The following is a 17,864-nucleotide window of genomic DNA, read 5'->3' as shown; positions in this document are numbered from 1 at the left end:
CATGTGTCATGAGCTATTATTTTTACCATTCTAACCCACAGTGAAAGGTAGTACTGGGGTCATCATAATGGGGGGTGAGGAAGCCTCAAGTAACCAGAGGAATATTGTGTGTTTCATTGGTTCTATACTGTGCCCTGGTTGACTCATCCCTTCCCTGTGACCCTTCTGTGAGGGGATGTCCCATTGTCTATAGATGGGTTTTGGGTCTCTGTTCTGACTCTCCTCATTCTTAACAATATATTTTTTGCTATGTTTGTTTTTTTGCATCTTCTGATGCCTATTAACTGATCCAGTCGACACCTCAGGATCACACAGGCTGGTGTGCTTCTTCCATGTGGGCTTCGTTGCTTCTCTGCTAGATGGCCACTTGTTTATCTTCAAGCCTTGAAGACCCCAGGTGCTATATGTTTTAATATCCAGGCACCATCAGTTTTCTTCACCACATTTGCTTGTGCATCCATTTTAGTCTATTTCTAGGTTAAGAAAGAAAACCAATGACAAGATTGTTTCAATAATAGTATAATTAGAATTACACAATACCTAAAATTAAACCATTAATGAAATATGGATATGGGTAGACAAGTATTGAAGTGATATGTGTACATCATTGTGTTAATTTATGCACACTGAATAGTTTTAAAAATCATCTGGTTTTTCTTTTTCAACATTACTGTACTTTGGTTTTTGTGTTTGTTAAATCGATTTCTTTCACCACATGAAATGCTCTTAAACCTGAATGTGAACTCACATGTGAAAACCATAGCATTGACTGGTAGACAGAATTTCCCATGACATTAAGGGAGAATGGACATAGAGTACAGGCAACCATGTCAGCCTTTTAGATTTCTTTATTTTTCAAAGTTGATATGAGAAAATTTCTGCTCAAATAGTGTGTGTGTGTATGGACACTAACTTTTCTTGGAAGTGGAAGTGCTCACTCTTTAATAAACTAGTTTCCCAAGACAATACTTTAAACACATTTCACTGTTCTAGCCTCAGTGAAAATACAATAGCTAAACACAAATATATTTTAAATTTTAACCTTATAACATAGAGACTAGAACACAAAAATGGATGCTAAGAAACTATAATTCTATACCTTCTACCTCTGTGATACTTGCTCACCTTTTAAACTAGTTTCCCAAGACAGTAAATAAACACATTTCCTTATTTATTAGATGAGAATGTTAAACTATACCAATTATAATGCTTCTTTAACTGTCATATGAGGTTATTTTATTGGTATAAGTATAGACTGAAACTAAATGTATAGAAAAGAGAAATCCTCACAGCTGGACCAGTAAACAACATTAAGTCATATTATCTCAAGATTGGATTTAATGTGTATGAGTTTTGCTCTTAGTTTTATTTAAATCCCTTGTTATTCTGGCACTTGTGGACTGAAAAGGCACAAAAGACTTCATTTAATTTAACGAAATGATATTAAGTTATAAAGATTTGGACAACATTCAAAGAAGGAGGCATGAGTAAATATGACTAATTCTCCCGAAGATTCATGGAGCTGACCCAGCGAGAGTGAACTCTATATAAATGTGCTCAGGAGAGATTACATTGTCATTGTTTTTTGTTTGCAGTAGTTAGGGTGATTAATGAATCACTGCATTTGGCTTCACTATCTTACCCCACCACCACCACTAACTTTAGGAACTATCATTTTTGATCTAAAGCATATTATTCAGTTTCCTGGAACTATAATAATTCAGAATTGGCAGACAGAGCACTACACACCCCAAAGTGCCTGAGCTGTATTACCTGGCAGGCCTTGCTGATCCAAAAACAAAGAGTGCTCACACCTTTCTCTGCCCTCACTGGCCTTCCTATGGGTTGTCTGCGATAGCATGCGGCTCCACGTATTGGATGTTTCTCTCCTTTTCTCACCAGCTACAGATACAGTTCTTAGTTGAAATAGTCCCGAGACACTTGGATCCATTGTTAAAAACTTGAGTGCTATTCAAGATATTGAACAAACTATAAGGCATCCCTACGAGTCCTTAAAAGGAAGACTGCGGCCAGACATGAACAAAAGCAGACTGTGCTGGCCTATGCCGCTAATGTGAAGCCTGTTTAATAACCCAGTTCACTAAGGGCCTCTCCCTTAATGAAGAATGGCTTTCATTACTGTGACCTTTAACCTTATGCTTTTCATGTAGAAGCAACATATTTCAAGATAAATGGCTCGCTTTTTCATTCTTGGGAATTTTTTCTCTAAGTTTTAAAATGTATATGTAAGAAATATGTAATTTCCGTGAGTCTCTTGAGGTCATTGACTGGCTTCTATTAATTTCTGCGGCGTCAGCATGACTACGCTGCCGAACACAGTGCAGGTGTTACCAATAATTGAGGGGAAAAACTGTCGTTCTCTTTGGTGACTCCAGAATAGATGCTAATTTCAAAATTATGTTCTGAGTATAGCCACCACACACCCCTGCTTTTATTTTTTCCTATCTGAAAATGTCAGAGATGCTTACAGTTATAAGTAATTAGCTACAATTATCAGATCCTCTGTCTGTTTCCGGAAATACAGCCTTAGCAATTCATATGCTCACAATCAGCTGTTTCCTGAAAGCTTTACCAGACCTCCCAGGTGATTCGATTCATAAAAAGGGTAAGGATTCACACACAGGATAAGTAAAGGGCAAGCTAACTAAAAGAAGACATCGGAGTGTTTGTTTGAGTATGTTGCTGTGCGAATGCTGGGAAACTCTCAACTGTGGGGGACGGCCCTCGAAGGTCAGAGTTTACTCTGCAGAAGTTCTGTAAATACTTGAGTGCTGTAGGGCTAGGTTATCACAATGAATGCATTCTATTTATTCACTCATTATTTCATGTGTCTGTTCAGGTGCTCTTTACATAAGTTTCCTTGACTTAGCCTAATACTGGGTGTGTGCTGGACATCAGTCTAGCAACTTGGCCTGTTAAATCTTTAAAATCTCTATTATATAACAAAAAAAAGTGTTGTACTTACTGTCATTTCTCATTCCTGTACATTTAGAGAAAAATCACCTTGGGAACATTAGTGTGCTACTGCTATGATAGAATTCTTTAAGGATGACTATACAAGGAAGCTTTAAAATATTTGGTTGGAATTTTCTGTTCTTTTTCAATTCCATTTTCACATGAACATTTTGAAGTTGGTTGAGAAGCATGTATTTTAAGGAGAAAATATTAGTGGTCCCTTGTAAAACTGAAGGCATAGTATTTCTTCTTTTCTTGAGTTAGTTGCTCTTTTTCCACATGAGAACCATCATCACGTAGTGGTTTCGAACTAGGGTTCCACTGCTGGATTTCAGGCTCAGCTTTGCCTCCTTAAGTCGCCAATCCCTTAATACAGAAAAGGGTTTTATAGTACCCACCTCAAGGAATCGCTGTAGGAAAACATGGCTGCACGTATGTAGGGTCCCACAATGAGGTGCTGGTGCCTCCTTTGTCAAATTCTCACCTTTGAAGGGGCAGTGCATCTCCTGCGTGGCCACCACTTGTTTGTCCCTGCAGGCCTGCGTCCTCCGCTGATACTGAGCAGGTGTAAGAGGAAGACAAATGAAGTCAAAAGACCTGACAGTCAACTCCTGACATTCAATCAATGATAGCAGTAGGGATCACAATGGCTCAATCTACACAGAGAGAGCCTGGAATTTAGCAGTGGTTCATTCCACGGTGCACAGTCTCCCTTTTTCAGGGACAGACTGAAAACAACCAAAGCCCCTATCTGAGTCCTTGGGGTTAAGATAAGTGTGACAACATCACGTGGTTAGAAAACTGTACTAATAATGATAATAATAATAAATCTCTTCTTGCAAAATTGCTTAGGCTAGCTCATTTTGAGTTCACTTCTTACTAGCTTTTCAATTCTGTGAACAGTTACTTAACTCGTTGTACCAAGGTTTACTGTGTATGGAATGAAAATACTCAATAAGATGAATGACCTCTTGGGTTTGAATGAATTGACACACATAAAATTGGCACACAGAGCTCGGCCTATCACGATACTCCAAAAATTATCTTAGGTATGGCTGTTCATTTATTATTTCATTATCACTCTAAAAGGAAGCAGTGTTTGCCATCTTACCAAAGGGTGACTATGGTCCATGGAAGACCAGCATGGTGCAAATTGTGTTTAATTATCCAGTAATTCAAAAAATGAATTATACTGTTTCAAAACTATAAGAATTGAATACAATTAATGAGGATGTACTTTCTTATTTATAACTATGCTGGGCCTTGGTAACAAGTGTCAGAGCACTTAGCTTCCCTCCTCCACCCCCTACCCCACCCTAAATGTAGGCAGGTAAATTAATATGGGAAAGAATGCATTTGTAAAAGCTATGGAAATTGAGCACAAACATTTTTCCCCATAACATCATAAGCTATGTTATAATGTTGCCTCTCATTATTGTGTAGGTTCCTTGTTTTTAACCAATGGAAACAAACGTAGATTTATTAAGGAAGATGATTATGGCAGATTTTCATGTCATTGCCAGATCTATATCCTTTGAAAATGTAAAATCTTAGCATCCTTTCTTTGACAAGTTGAATAGTGATCTTCAAAGTGCAATATCTTGAATACAATACTGTAATTTCATGCCCATCTGTAGACAATTGGACGTCCCTCACAGAAGGGCTGGGGAAGAGATGAGCCAGTCAGGGTGCACTATAGCACCGATGAAACACACAAATATCCTCTAGTTCTTTGGTGCTTCCTTCCCCCACTATCATACCTCAATTGTACCATACAGATCGGATTAGACCAGAGCATGCACACTGCTACACATAAGAGCCCACAGCACAGGGAATCCAGTATAGATAAACCCCTCGGGGCCAACAAGGAGAGTAGAGATACCAGGAGGAGGGGAGGGTGGAGAGAGAGAGGGGGAATCAATCACAAGGATCAACCTAGAACCTCCTCCTAGGGGGATGAATAATGGAAAAGTGGGTGAGGTGCAACGAGGATGATGTAAGATATGGAAAAAATAATCTATAATTTATCAAGGGTTTCTGAGGGATGGTGGGTGCAGGAGGGAGGGGGAAGAAATGGGTAGTGTATCAGGGGCTCAAGTGAGAAGAGAATGCTTTGAAAATGCTGATGGTGGCATATGTGCAAATGTGCTTGACACAATGGATGAATATATGGATTGTGATAAGAGATGTAAGATAAAATGTAAAATAAGATGTAAGATTATGATGAGATGTAAGAGATGTAAAAGTATTTTAAAAACAAACAAACAATGCTGGAATCTCTATTTAAACAAAATTCATTTACACATGCATATGCCATCTCTGACCTCCTTTGGCTTCTCTATTGCCAGTAGGCAGAGATCAGACATGCCTCCCCCCTCCATTCTTCTTGACCCCCTCTAACACCAACCATTCCTCCCATGGCCTTGTTTCTATGCTAGGCTCCATAAGCCATTGCAGTGGTCACACAATTCACAGACCATATTCACAAGGGCCACTAGGAGTTAGAATTGACTTGATGGCAGTGAGGTCTCCCCACTCCCCTGCCCCTCCCCCATCATAATAAGGCTACAGCCATTGGTCCAGAGCACACCTTTCCTGAGCCATTAACCAAATGTCTCTCTAGTCCCCAGCCTCACAGCCATGTGGGCTCTTGGCCTCTGCCTCTGTGGACCAGGAAACTCAGTAGCTCTGCCTTACAGTACTGTAGTCTCAGCACTGCTCCTTTATTATGTATCCTGATTTCCTGACCTCAGTCTCTGGACTTGACCTGGCATCTTTGCTCTGTCCCAGAGTTTCTGAGCCACAATGTCTGATGTTTCTGGTCTCCGGCTCAGTCACTTCATACAGAGAGCATGAACTTGTTTGTCTTTACATAACCTTGGGGTTTCTCTCGTTACTCCAGCTTCAGATATGACTCTTAAGATTTTGAATGTGAAATGATTTTTCAGTGTGTTTTTTGTCTTTCAGTAGACTGTACACACAAGTAAAGAACTTACCATGGCAGAAAACTCCTTCCCAAATGAGATTGCAAGGACAGAAAGATACATATGCATAAAGGATTATGGCTGAAGGGCTCGTGGCTAGCATAGCCTTATTAATTAATTTGCTACATCTCAGTTTGCATCTATGAATATCTGAAAAAGTTTATCATTATTTCATAAGCATTCTAATTACATACTAGAGCAATAGATCTCCCATTTATTTAAATATTTTTAGATACAATACTATACATCTCTTTCATCATCATTAAAATAGTCATTGATTCTATAATTTGAAAATATGACAAAGATTGGTTTGCATTAGATTTGATTAATCTTTCTTCTTAATTTTAAAGCCTAATTTTATACTTTTAATTTCATATTTTCATACAATTTCATCATACTTTTAATTTTATACAGTATAGTTTCAGAAAGCCCTACAGTGAACTTTGTCTTTCAGTGATTTTTGTTGACTCAACATTTTTTAAAATAGGAAAGTAAGTGTAACACACTGTATCAGGTATAAATAAAGTGCAAATTAGGGAGAATCATATTCTAAACCTGTGGTTATCATTGAATCGTATCACTCAATAGACCATTGACCCATTTCATAATGTCTACAAAAGGTTTCAAATTTTTCAAAGACTAATGTGTGAAAAATACGTACAGCTGGGAAATTTCCCCTCCTTCACTCCTGTCAGTGAGCAGCAGCTTGGAAATACTGCTCTGAACAGGCTTTGTTGTAATTTTCATTCTTTTATTTCTTGCTAGGAACCTTTCCCTGAAATTAACAAAAGATGTTGATCAGGAAACTAGATGTTCCCACATCAGCCGCCTGCCCGGCAGTCCGTCTTCAGATTGGCCCCTGCCAAGTGTGGAAGACAGTGGAGGCATGGATTCTCTGCCTTTCAGACTGATGTTGCAGGACTGTACTGCAGTAAAGACATTGTTATTGAAGATGAAGAGAGTTCTGCAAGAGGTAATGGCTTACTTTAAGATTAATGGCTTCCATTGCTGTTAGACAGTGACGTCTGTCGATCTGGATACACGCAGCTAAGTCAGTAATGAACTGCACAGCACTGAAAGAGGGGTCAGGTATGTTCTAAGCACTTGACTATTCTCATCTGTCAAAGGGAAGAATGGGAGTTTTGGTTCATAAGGTACACTTCGGCTTCAACATACTCTGCTCCTATGAAAAATGTAAAAAAAATAATAAATTAAAGCAATCCTGGACTTAGTAGGTGAGGAAAAATGGGTATCAATGACTAAGTTATGTTTATAAGTTATTATAAAGGTTTTGAGAGAGACCTCATATGGATGTGACTGATGATATTTGGAATTTAGTTATATGACATATGAAAAAGTAATTTATTTAGGGGTTTTTACTCTTAATATTATTCAATAGAGTAAAAGTCAATGTTTGATTTTTCCAAGTTAGTGAGATAGCAAATTAGTTGGAAAAACACACAATGAGATCCTTTCACCATTTTTTTCCTCCAGGAATGATCAATTCTTTATAATTTAAGTATGTTCTTGTTTGATTAATTATTATTATATTTTGAGGAGGGTTATATTCAAACTATATTCATGAATGTTACTTCAATGATATGCTGTGAAGATCAAATGTTTTAGATGGCTTTCCTATAGTGAGTGATAAACTCAACAGACTAGCCTGAGTCTGTCTCTGAATTCTTTGCTCCTTAAGGTTTTATAATACCTTAATATTTCATTATATTTCTTTTTTAATGACAGATATTAATCAATAATATAATAACTGAAAAATATTACCAGTTTGAATGAGTTGTATCAGGGTTACCTTGAACTGATGACTACTGATATTTATTTTCCTAACTTTCCATTATAATAAAAATCCTAGTAGCTACAATCAGAGGTAAAAAATAAAGCCAAGAAGGGAGAAGGGAAGGAAAGAGACAGGGGAGCCACAGGCATGATGGGCATCCTAGCGTGTGTTCTTTTCATCTGTTTAGAATACAATCTGGAAGTGATTTTTTTCAGTCTACATGAGGTATGAGTATCTCTTGTTATTAGGGGAGTGGTCTTTGCCTCTAGTATCTATGCAGTGGTTTGATGGAGTGATGTGCTGATTGATACCTGTTCACTGAGCACTTTTCTGATCCAGATGTTACACATGGTCATAGAAAAGTAAATCATCTAAACTTTTAATTAATTTTTTTTTAATTTTAGTAAAAAGAAAACATCATTTTAGGCATAATTGACAAAGTTGCAAAAGATTTTCTTAGGCTAATGTTTTTCATTTAAAAATATTTGATGACTTTCAATTCAATGTTAAGAATATATTGATATGTTTTTATACTCTTGTGTTAGAAATTAAAGATAATTTGAAGAAACTGAAGAAAATTGATTCTAAAAAGAAATTCACAGTGAGCAGTAATTGCACATTTGTACAACTTAATCAGAGAACCTGGGGTATTAGATTTTATTACAATAAACAACCACAGTATTATTTTATGATTAAGAATCCCTAGTGGTGCAGTGGGTGACGCCTAGTAAATATCCTAACTGAATATTCATAAAATAAATATGACAATTTATGATACAAAATGTTGGCAATATCATCGATTCTTTCAAGTTGTTATTCTCCGAATTCTCTCCATCCACTTGATTCTGATTCACAGTGACCCTGTGTGCCCGAACAGGACTGGCCTTGTGACTGTAGCTCTACAGGAGGAGAAAGCTGCATCATTCTCCAGTGGAGCAGCTGGTAGTTTTGAACCACTGACCTTTCGGTTCATAGCCCAATGTGTAACCCACTTAGCCAACAGAGTTCCTAAATTGTTATTCATGCTTAATGCTCTCCCCATTTTTAGAATACCATACATAAAGGACAAAGATAGAGCAATGTTTTCACACTTACCAAGACACTCATTTGCCTCCTTTGGTTGGTGTGATATCGTGCTGGACTTGCTGAGGATTCCCAGATTTCTAACTAAGGGCCTGATGGCTGCACATGGCCTGCTTCTGTATGAGGCTACACAACTTGATCAGGAGAGGAAATTAAAACTCAGTGTTCTCTTGCTATGTAAGCAACTGGAAGTTGGAGTCATTCTGGAATTTGGAATAGTGAGAGAAACTACAGAACTATTCTTCCCCACCTCCAGCCCTCATTGACATTTGCCAGTACAGAGCTTTCACAGGAGGACATTACAGTGGCTCAGCTCACAGTTGAGCCGCTAGTCACAAGGTCGGCAGTTGGAAACCACCAGCCTCTCTTTGGGAAAAAGCGGAGGCTTTCTCCTCCTGAAACAAGTTAAGGTCTAAGGTCACAATTGCTTTGGAATCATAAAAATCTAGGTGTCAGCATCATTTCTGACACTTAATAGCATCTGAAAGTTTATTAAGACTTTTGAGTCTTTGTTTCCTTGTGTGTAATATTAATGCCTAAACCATAGTCCTTAAAGCAATCAAATAAAATGTATTTATAACAAGTTATCACAGTAGCTATATGGGTAACATCTATAGTCATGGGATACTACAATGATATGATCATAACTGACTATGTCAAGTTTATTAAACACTTGGAAATGCACTAGAAAATGTTCTTTATGGTTTACGGAATTAGTTTTTATGGATTACGGAATAAGTAAAGTCCATAATTCATAAAAAACAATTATCCCATAATAAAAGCTATACAAGATGAAATGAAAAGTGGACTTATTTTTGCCATTTATACTTTCTTGAGTTTATTTCCTTATAGAATAAGCTCATTTGATATGACCTTTCTTGGCAAAAGAGCTACTGTAGGCCAATGGAATTTCTTGACTCTGGACAATATATAGAACCCCAGGTGGCGACAATAGTGTGGGTTGGAGTGCAACCTGCATGTTTGGCAGTTCTAAACCACTAGCAGCTCCACAGGAGAAAGACTGGGCTTTCTACTCCTATAAACAGTTACAGACTCAGAGGGCAATTAGTTTGTTTTTGAGTCAATATGTAAGAAATATTGAAAAGAAAGAAAGAAAAAAGCCAGTAGTAAGAAGCCCAAGTCTGTAAATAAGAAAACTGCCCACTACTCCCATACACCAAAACCATTGTTTTCTCCATATTGCTATACCTGTGAAAGCTGCAGAAATATTCTTGCTTTTTCTTTATTGTGATTGTAAAATTCTTTCCTGTTGTATCTATGCAAATTATCTGTTAGTCATATTATTGTATTTATTTATTTTCCCAAACTTTGTATTGGGAGGTAATACAGACATCATATCATTCCATAATCCAATCCCATCAAGCAGTATTGAACAATTACTTAACACAATCAGCTTCAAAACATTCACTTTCTTTTTGAACTCCTTGATATCATCTCTGCTCCCTGCCCCCCCACCTTTCCCTACTGGATTCATATGATTTTAATTGCTTATAAGAATTAATAACAAACAAACCTGGAACCTCAAAGTGCTAAGAGTAAATGCCATCATTGTTGTACCTGATTGTTGTGGTGGTCTGCTATTTGTGTTATGGTAATATTCCACAATTAATTAAATAATCACTAATATGCTTTTGCTATGCATGTATAACTTTCAATTTCCATCCTGAAACCAGCATTAATGTCTTCGTTGTAATACAACTCACACACTTTTATGCAATTAGATGGGTGAATACTGGCATCAAGAATTTCAGGCTGCCCAGTAATGGATGTGCAGCAAGTGGCATGCTATCGGGTCTCCTGGGGATACTCACACAGGTCTGCACATCAGGTGTGGGAGAAAGGGAGCCGGTGAAGAGCCACTTAAGCAAATAGCCCTGTGTATAGCCTGCCATTGAGTTCCTCTGAGATACATTTTTACTGAAACCACCTATGTATAAACTAAGTATATGATGGATAGTGTTATGAAGTCAGGAAAGAATTTGACTGCTAAGAAACAATATTATGCACTTTAAAATATTTCCATCTTTTCATAAGCAAGGCCTTTTGCATCGAATGACCCATTTATATCAAAGACTAGTTATTGGCATAAAGTTGTTGTAAATCGCTGTTGAGTCATCACTCTATGGTGACCTCTGTGCAGGGCAGAGCTGTCCCATAGCATTTTCAAGGTGTACCTGTCAGATACCTGTCTTCTCATGAGTCTCTGGGTAGATTCCAACCACCAGCCTTGCTCCTGGTAATTAGCTCTTAGCTATTTGTGCCACACAAAGACTGCCTAGTAATACAGTAGAAATCAATAATTTACATTTGTGATAAGGAGCTATGTGAAAAAATAAATGCATCCATTTGTGATCTGATGGAAAGTGAGAATTGTCAAGAGTTATCAGGAAACATCTTTTGGTCCTTAAAACATACATTGTTTTCTATCTGTTATCCACTTAAAAACTAAACCACTCAATTCCCCTGAATTGATTCTGACTCATAGTGACAAAGTTCATTCCTAGGATTTTCTGATAATATAATTTGAAATTAATTGGGCAGAAAGGCATATTGTCATTTCTGAGAAGCTAATTTTGTATTACAGAAGAGAAACTCCTTAGAATTTTCTTTACTGTAACCATTTACAGAGGTAAATCACCAGACCTTTCTTCTGAGGGTCCTTCTTGTATACTTTATGAGTCTGCCAACTTTTTTTCTGCAAAGGACCAGATAATCATTATTTTCAGATTTGTAAGCCATACAGTCATTATCAAAAACTCAACTACGTTTTAAGTGAGAAAGCAGCTATAATTAAAGACAAATAGACAAAGACAAGTTACAAATTATTTACAAAATTGGACTGCAGGCAAGATTTGGAATTTGTCGTAGTATATTCATACTACTTAGATGAAAGCAGAGAATACCAGAAAAATGTACCTTTTTAAATTGACTGCACAAAGGTGTTTGGTGGTGTGGATCATAATAAATTATAGATAGCATTGAGAAGAATGGTAATTCCTGAGGGCTTAATAGTGCTCGTGCAGAACATGTGCATAAAACAAGAATCCAGTGTTCAACTTAAACAAGTGGAGTACTGCATTGTTTAAAATCTGGAAAGGTGTGTGCCAGTGTTGTGTCATTTCACAATACTTATTCCATATGTGTACAGAGCAAATTAAAGTGGACTTCATGAAGACAAGGGTGGCATTAGGGTTGGAGGAAAATGCTTTAAAAACTTGCAAAATGCTGATGACATAACACTGATTGTTAAAAGTGAAGAGGGCTTGAAGCACACACTAATGAAGGTGAAAAACTACAACCTTCGGCAGGAATTGGACCTGCACATAAACACAAAGACACTACTGTAATAAGCACCATTGTTATACATGATTACAACACTGAATTTGTCAAGGAATCCATATTCTTGAATCCACAATCAATGCCCATGGAAGAAGCATTCAGGAAATCTAATTACATTGGACAAATCTGCTGCAAAAGATACTCTTTAATGTGTTAAAACACAAAGATTTCACTATGAAAACTAAGGTGAGCCTGACTTACATCTTGGCTTCACAAATCATCTCATGCTTAAGAGAAGAAAAAAAAGAAGAGGCTTACTACACTCTCAGAACCTCGTAGAGGCCATTCTACCCTGTCTTACATAGTCCCTGTGAATCAGAACTGACTCAACGGCAGGGACTTATTTATGAGAAATCTGGATCATGAATAAGGATGGCAAAACGCAAATTAATGTTTTTGAAGTGTGGTATTGATGAAGAATATGACATGGCCTGCCAGAAGAACATAAACCTGCATTGGAAGCAGAAGTAACATTTAGATATGTGATCAGAGGGACCAGTCCCTGGAGGAAGACACCATGCTTGGTAAAGTAGAGGGTCAGCAATAAAGAGGAAGATAGTCACCAAGTTGGATTGATATTGTGGCTACTAAATGCGCTCAGACCTGGGAATGATTATTTGCAAGATAATTAGTTTGGGAATTCAGAGTATGTCGCCTAAGTCCCTTCTTTTTCCTTATTAAATGAAGGTCCAAAGCAAGGGATCACTTAAGTTTGGTGTCTCAGCTTTATTATCAAGAAGATTAAGACAACGGTATCCTCATCAGGCTCTTCGTTTGTGATAGCCACAAGATTCGCCCTCTGCTTTTGAGGTGGCTCTCTTGAACCCGGAGAAATGGCTAAAGCAGCCAATCCCCTCTATTGCCCTTTTTCCCATGCTCCAGAGCTGAGTTCCTCTCCCAGGATTCTTTGGTAAGTTAGTTCATACACTTTCTAAATACTGCTCATACTCATTTCCAAATTTCTAGTAAAATTTCATGGTTTCTTAGTAAGTATTAGGTAGAATATCAGTGAATTACCATGGCTTGTGTCAGATACACCATAGTCATCAAATCAGCCTTCTACCTTTTCAACACTTTAGAGAGCTCTTGTACAGCAGATTTACCCAAAGTGGTAAATGTCTTTTCATCTCTTGACCGCTGCTTCCATGAGCACTGATTGTATATCCAAGCAAGATAAAATCTCTGACAACTTCCATCCTTTCTCCATTTATCATGATGTTACCTATTGGTCCAGTTGTGAGGATTTATGTTTTCTTTTCATAAAAGTGTAATCCATATTGAAGGCTGAAATGCTTGATCTTCATCATCAAGTGCTGCAAGTCCTCCTCGCTTTCGGCAAGCAAGGTTGTGTGTTCTCATAGCACAGGTTTTCAGTAAGCTTTCCTCCAGTCCTGATTCCACATTCTTCTTCATAGAATCCAGATTCTCTGATGATTTGCTCAGTTTACAGATTGACAAAATATGGTGCGAGGATGCAACCTTGACACACACTTTCCTGATTTTAAACCATGCAGTATTGCCTTGATCTCTTCCCACAACTTCCCTTGAGCCATGTAGAAGATCGTCATAGGCACAATGAAATATTTGGGGATCCATTCTTCTCAAGCTTATCCATAGTTTGTTATGATCTACATAGATGAATACTTTTGCATAGTCAATAAAACACAAGTAAATAAAATTTGTTTTTGATATTCTGTGCTTTTTTACCAAGGTCCATCTGTCATCAGCACTGATCTACCTTATTCCAATTTCTTTTCTTGATCCGACCTAAATTTCTGGCAGCTCCCTGTCAATGTACTGCTGCAACTGCTCTTGGATAATCTTCCATGCAATTTTATTGATATTAATCTATAATTTGAACATGCTGTTGAATCACCTTACTTTCTAATGGGTGCTCATAGCGATCTGTCCCAGGCATTTGGTCAGGGAGCTGTTTTCCATATTTCCTGGCCCAGATGAGTGAGTGCTTCCACTGCTTCACCACCTGGTGGAAACATTTCCATTGCTGTTCCAACACTTCTGGAGTCTTGTTTTTGGCTTAAATATCTTCACTGATTCTTGGTCATATGCAACTCTTGAAATGGTTGAATGTTGGCTAGTTATTTTTGGTGCTATGACTTTGTATATTCATATCTATAATTTTGGTATGTTCTGCACCATTCAATATTTTGTTCTTGGAATCTTGCTCTATTGCAAATCTAAGCTTGAATCCTTTCTTTAGTTCTTTCAGTTTAAGGTATACTGGGTGTGTTCTTCCTTTTTAGTATCCCATCTGTAGGTCTCTAGATATCCCACTGTAACATTTTACTTTCTCTCCTCCAGGTTCCCTTTACAATCTTGTGTTCAGCTCTTTGACTATACCATGTTCTCTATTTGCCTCAGCTACACTATAATTAAGAGCAAAATTCAGCTTATTTTAACATACACTTTGGTCTTTTCTTTCTTTTTTCTTATTTTTAATGACCTTTTGCCATCTTCATGAGTGGCATTCATGATATCCTCCCAGAGATCATCAGGCCATCTATCATTAGTGTTCAATGCATCACTAGATATGTTCTAGAGATTCAGGTGGGAGAGACTCAAGGTCATATTTTGCTATTGTTGACTTATTTAAATTTTCTTCAGCTTCAACCAGAACTTTCCAATAAGCATTTAATGATCTTTTTAACAGTCAGCCTCTGGCTCTTTCATCTTATTTGGTAAAGCAGAGTGGCAGCAAAAGAGAGGAAGTTACTTAACAAGATGGATTTTTACAGTGGGTGCAACAATGGGCTCAAACATGAACATAATTATGAGCATGGGACACTGTTTTGTTTTGTTGAAAAGAGGGTTGCTATGAGTTGGAACAGGTTCATTGACACCTAACAACATTTTAATTACCATTATGTACAAATATATTTTAATTTCTGTTTTTATATTTGTTGAATCTTTCCAAAAGGGTTTTCATTATAAAGGAGCACTCATAAAAACTAGCTGAAATATAGTACTGCTTTGAAATTAGTCTCTTACAAAGAACTCTATGTATGAGTGATTTTCTTGTCTTGTTTGCATCCAAGTGCAGACAAATTTAATTTATCGACATCTTCCCCCAAATATGGTTGCTTTCCTGCAAACTCATACCTATTAATTTTCAAGATGGCATTTCCTCTAGGTAGGAAGCATTCAGCCTTCTTTACTCTATTCTGATAGCAACCAGCCCTCCCACGGCACTCTGCTTCTCTGCTAGGTTTGATAATTTATTCTAATGAACCACAGGCAATACACATGATTATGTACTTTATTAGGGAAGCTACAGGTTATGAAATATTAAGGATACAGTTGTTTTATTCCATAAGGCTCTTCTCAGCCACGCCTGGAGGCATGTTTCTCCCTGCTTCTTGTCCTCTCAGCCGTGTGATCCTTTGGCCTCTGCCTCGTGGCTTAAGCACAGCTCCTCTACTCTCTCTCATGATCTTGGTGTTAGAGCCTCTGGTGACTCTTCCTCTCAGAAAAACAGCTCTTCTTCCGTGATGTTCATGAAATTCTCTCTCTCTCTCTGCTGCTGAGGTGGCAAAATGGACTAATGCACTCGATTAGTGGTTCACACACTTCATTTGTAAATTGCTCCGTGGAGAAGGACATTATGTCTGGTAAAGTAGATCATTGTCCAAAAAGAGAAAGACTCTCAAGGAGATAAATTGACCCAGTGTCTGAAAAAGTGGGCCCAAGCATAGCAAACGTGAGGATGGTCACGACTGGTCAGTGTTTTATGCTGTGTGCATAGGCTCTCTATGAGTTGGAGCTAACTCGATGGTACCTAACACTGCCTCCCAAAAATGTTGATGGTTTTAGAAAGACATGTATAGAAGAGCCATACGTAATCAATTTCACTTTAACACAGAAAAAAAAACACAAAAGAAAACAAAAAATAATGTAATAATGTATTTTAAAATGAAATTTTAAGCGAGTTCTTGGTTTGTTCTTATAACATGGTTTTATGGCTTACCTAAAGCTTAGCACAAAGCTAACAGTTATTCATCATTTAACTATTGTACCATCTACGATGTTTTTGAACACCAGACCCTAAAACAAATCTGTCACCGTCAGGTCCACTCTTACTCATGGTGACCATCTAGGACAAAGTAGAATTACTCCTTAGGGCATATGAGACCATAAATCTTTCTTAGGGCAATTTCATCTTCCTTTTGCAGAGGGATTGGTGTGTTTGAACCACAAACCTTGGAGTTAGCAGCCTGGTGCTTAACCCACCTCACAAGCAGGGTTCCTTGGTTTTACAACTGGGCAATAAAAAAGATTCTATGCTAAAGCATAGTCTAATTTAGTATCTACTGAAATTTCTGTTCCCTATTATACTTCAATTGTTATTGAAAACTAAGGCTGTTTTGAGGGTAAAGACAATTTTCTATTATTGAATTTTTTTTGTATACTGCACATTCTTGATAAAATATATATTTTATCATAGTACTTCAGAAATTTTCTTGCTGGGGCTGTGTCAAATTTACTAGCCACTGGAGAGATAATTGCAACCTGTAAATATTCTTGAATTGTTTCTCCTGGACATTTCTCTTTACTTAGTTGACATTCAAGACTATCCATCTTATAGGCAAATTGTTCAATATCTTCCCAAACTATATATTTTCCCTAAAGAAACCTTCAGAAGAGGAGACTTTTTAAAAATGAATATTAGGCAAAAGAGCAGTTAATATTGTCTTGGACACACATAACTGTGTAGACCACAGACCAAGAAACTTCTTGCATTTATTTGACAGAGAAACTGAGGGGGATGAATCCAATAGATGACATTTACCTCTCTGTGCTTACAGGAAATACAGGGATTTATTGTTGAAAGGTGTTCATAGAATGCAGTATTTCAAGCAAGTTTTTGACTATGGCAATATGAAAAAAAAGAAAAGAAAAAATAGGTAACCCAATGTGTGTGTATAAACTCAACACAGATTGCACATATATATTCATGTGAACAAATGTTTTGTGCACTGGGGTTGTTAAGCATGAGATGTAGTCAATTAACATGGCCCTTCTAGCCATAATTCCTTATGTGATGTATTATAATTCTGGACTCTATACCTATGACTATAATCCCTCTGGGATTGACTCAAATTGGAAGAGAAAGACTTCACTTAGAACTTAAATTCTGATTTTGAATTTTTACCCTTCTAAACTGTGAAAGAATATGATTGTTTGTTTGTTTGTTTGTTTGTTTGTTTGTTTTTTAAAGCCATCTACTTGTAGCAAATCTTAAAGCTATCTTCTTATTGAACCATATTCAAAGCTCCAGGAATTAACAGAATAGCCAGTGAAATGTTTCAACGAACTGAAGAGATATTGGAAGCAATTATTCATCTATGCCTGGAACTTTTGAAGACAGCGACTTGACCAACTTACTGGAGGAGATCCATATCTGTGCCTGTTCCAAAGAAGGGTGACCCAACAGAATGCTCAAACTGTAGAACGTTATCATTGCTATCACACACAAATAAAATTTTGCTCGGGATCATCCAACCACTGTTTCATCAGTACAGTGAACCCTCGTTTATCGCGGTTAATCGGTTCTAGACCCTACCGTGATAAATGAAATTCTGCGAAGTAGGATTCCTTATTTGTAAATCAAATATTTTCATAGTTAGAGCACAGAGGACATGAAAAAA

The 17,864-nt window shown here is 37.3% G+C and overlaps 1 protein-coding gene across 2 annotated transcripts in view; it reads left to right on the top strand.

Moving 5' to 3' along the window:
• The window catches only part of CCSER1 (coiled-coil serine rich protein 1), a 554,984-nt gene that overhangs the window by 288,876 nt on the left and 248,244 nt on the right, over positions 1-17,864 (top strand). For both annotated transcript variants that reach the window (XM_045284207.1, XM_004703262.2), the window contains exon 5: positions 6,726-6,933. In XM_045284207.1, coding sequence (XP_045140142.1) covers positions 6,726-6,933 — 208 coding nt within the window. The remainder of the gene's footprint in view (positions 1-6,725; positions 6,934-17,864) is intronic.

This window comes from Echinops telfairi, unplaced genomic scaffold (genome assembly GCF_000313985.2).
Source record: "Echinops telfairi isolate 266 unplaced genomic scaffold, ASM31398v2 ScPeMD7_7468;HRSCAF=8506_0, whole genome shotgun sequence".
Classification (NCBI taxonomy): Eukaryota; Metazoa; Chordata; class Mammalia; order Afrosoricida; family Tenrecidae; genus Echinops; species Echinops telfairi.
This window is presented reverse-complemented; position numbering and strand designations above follow the sequence as displayed.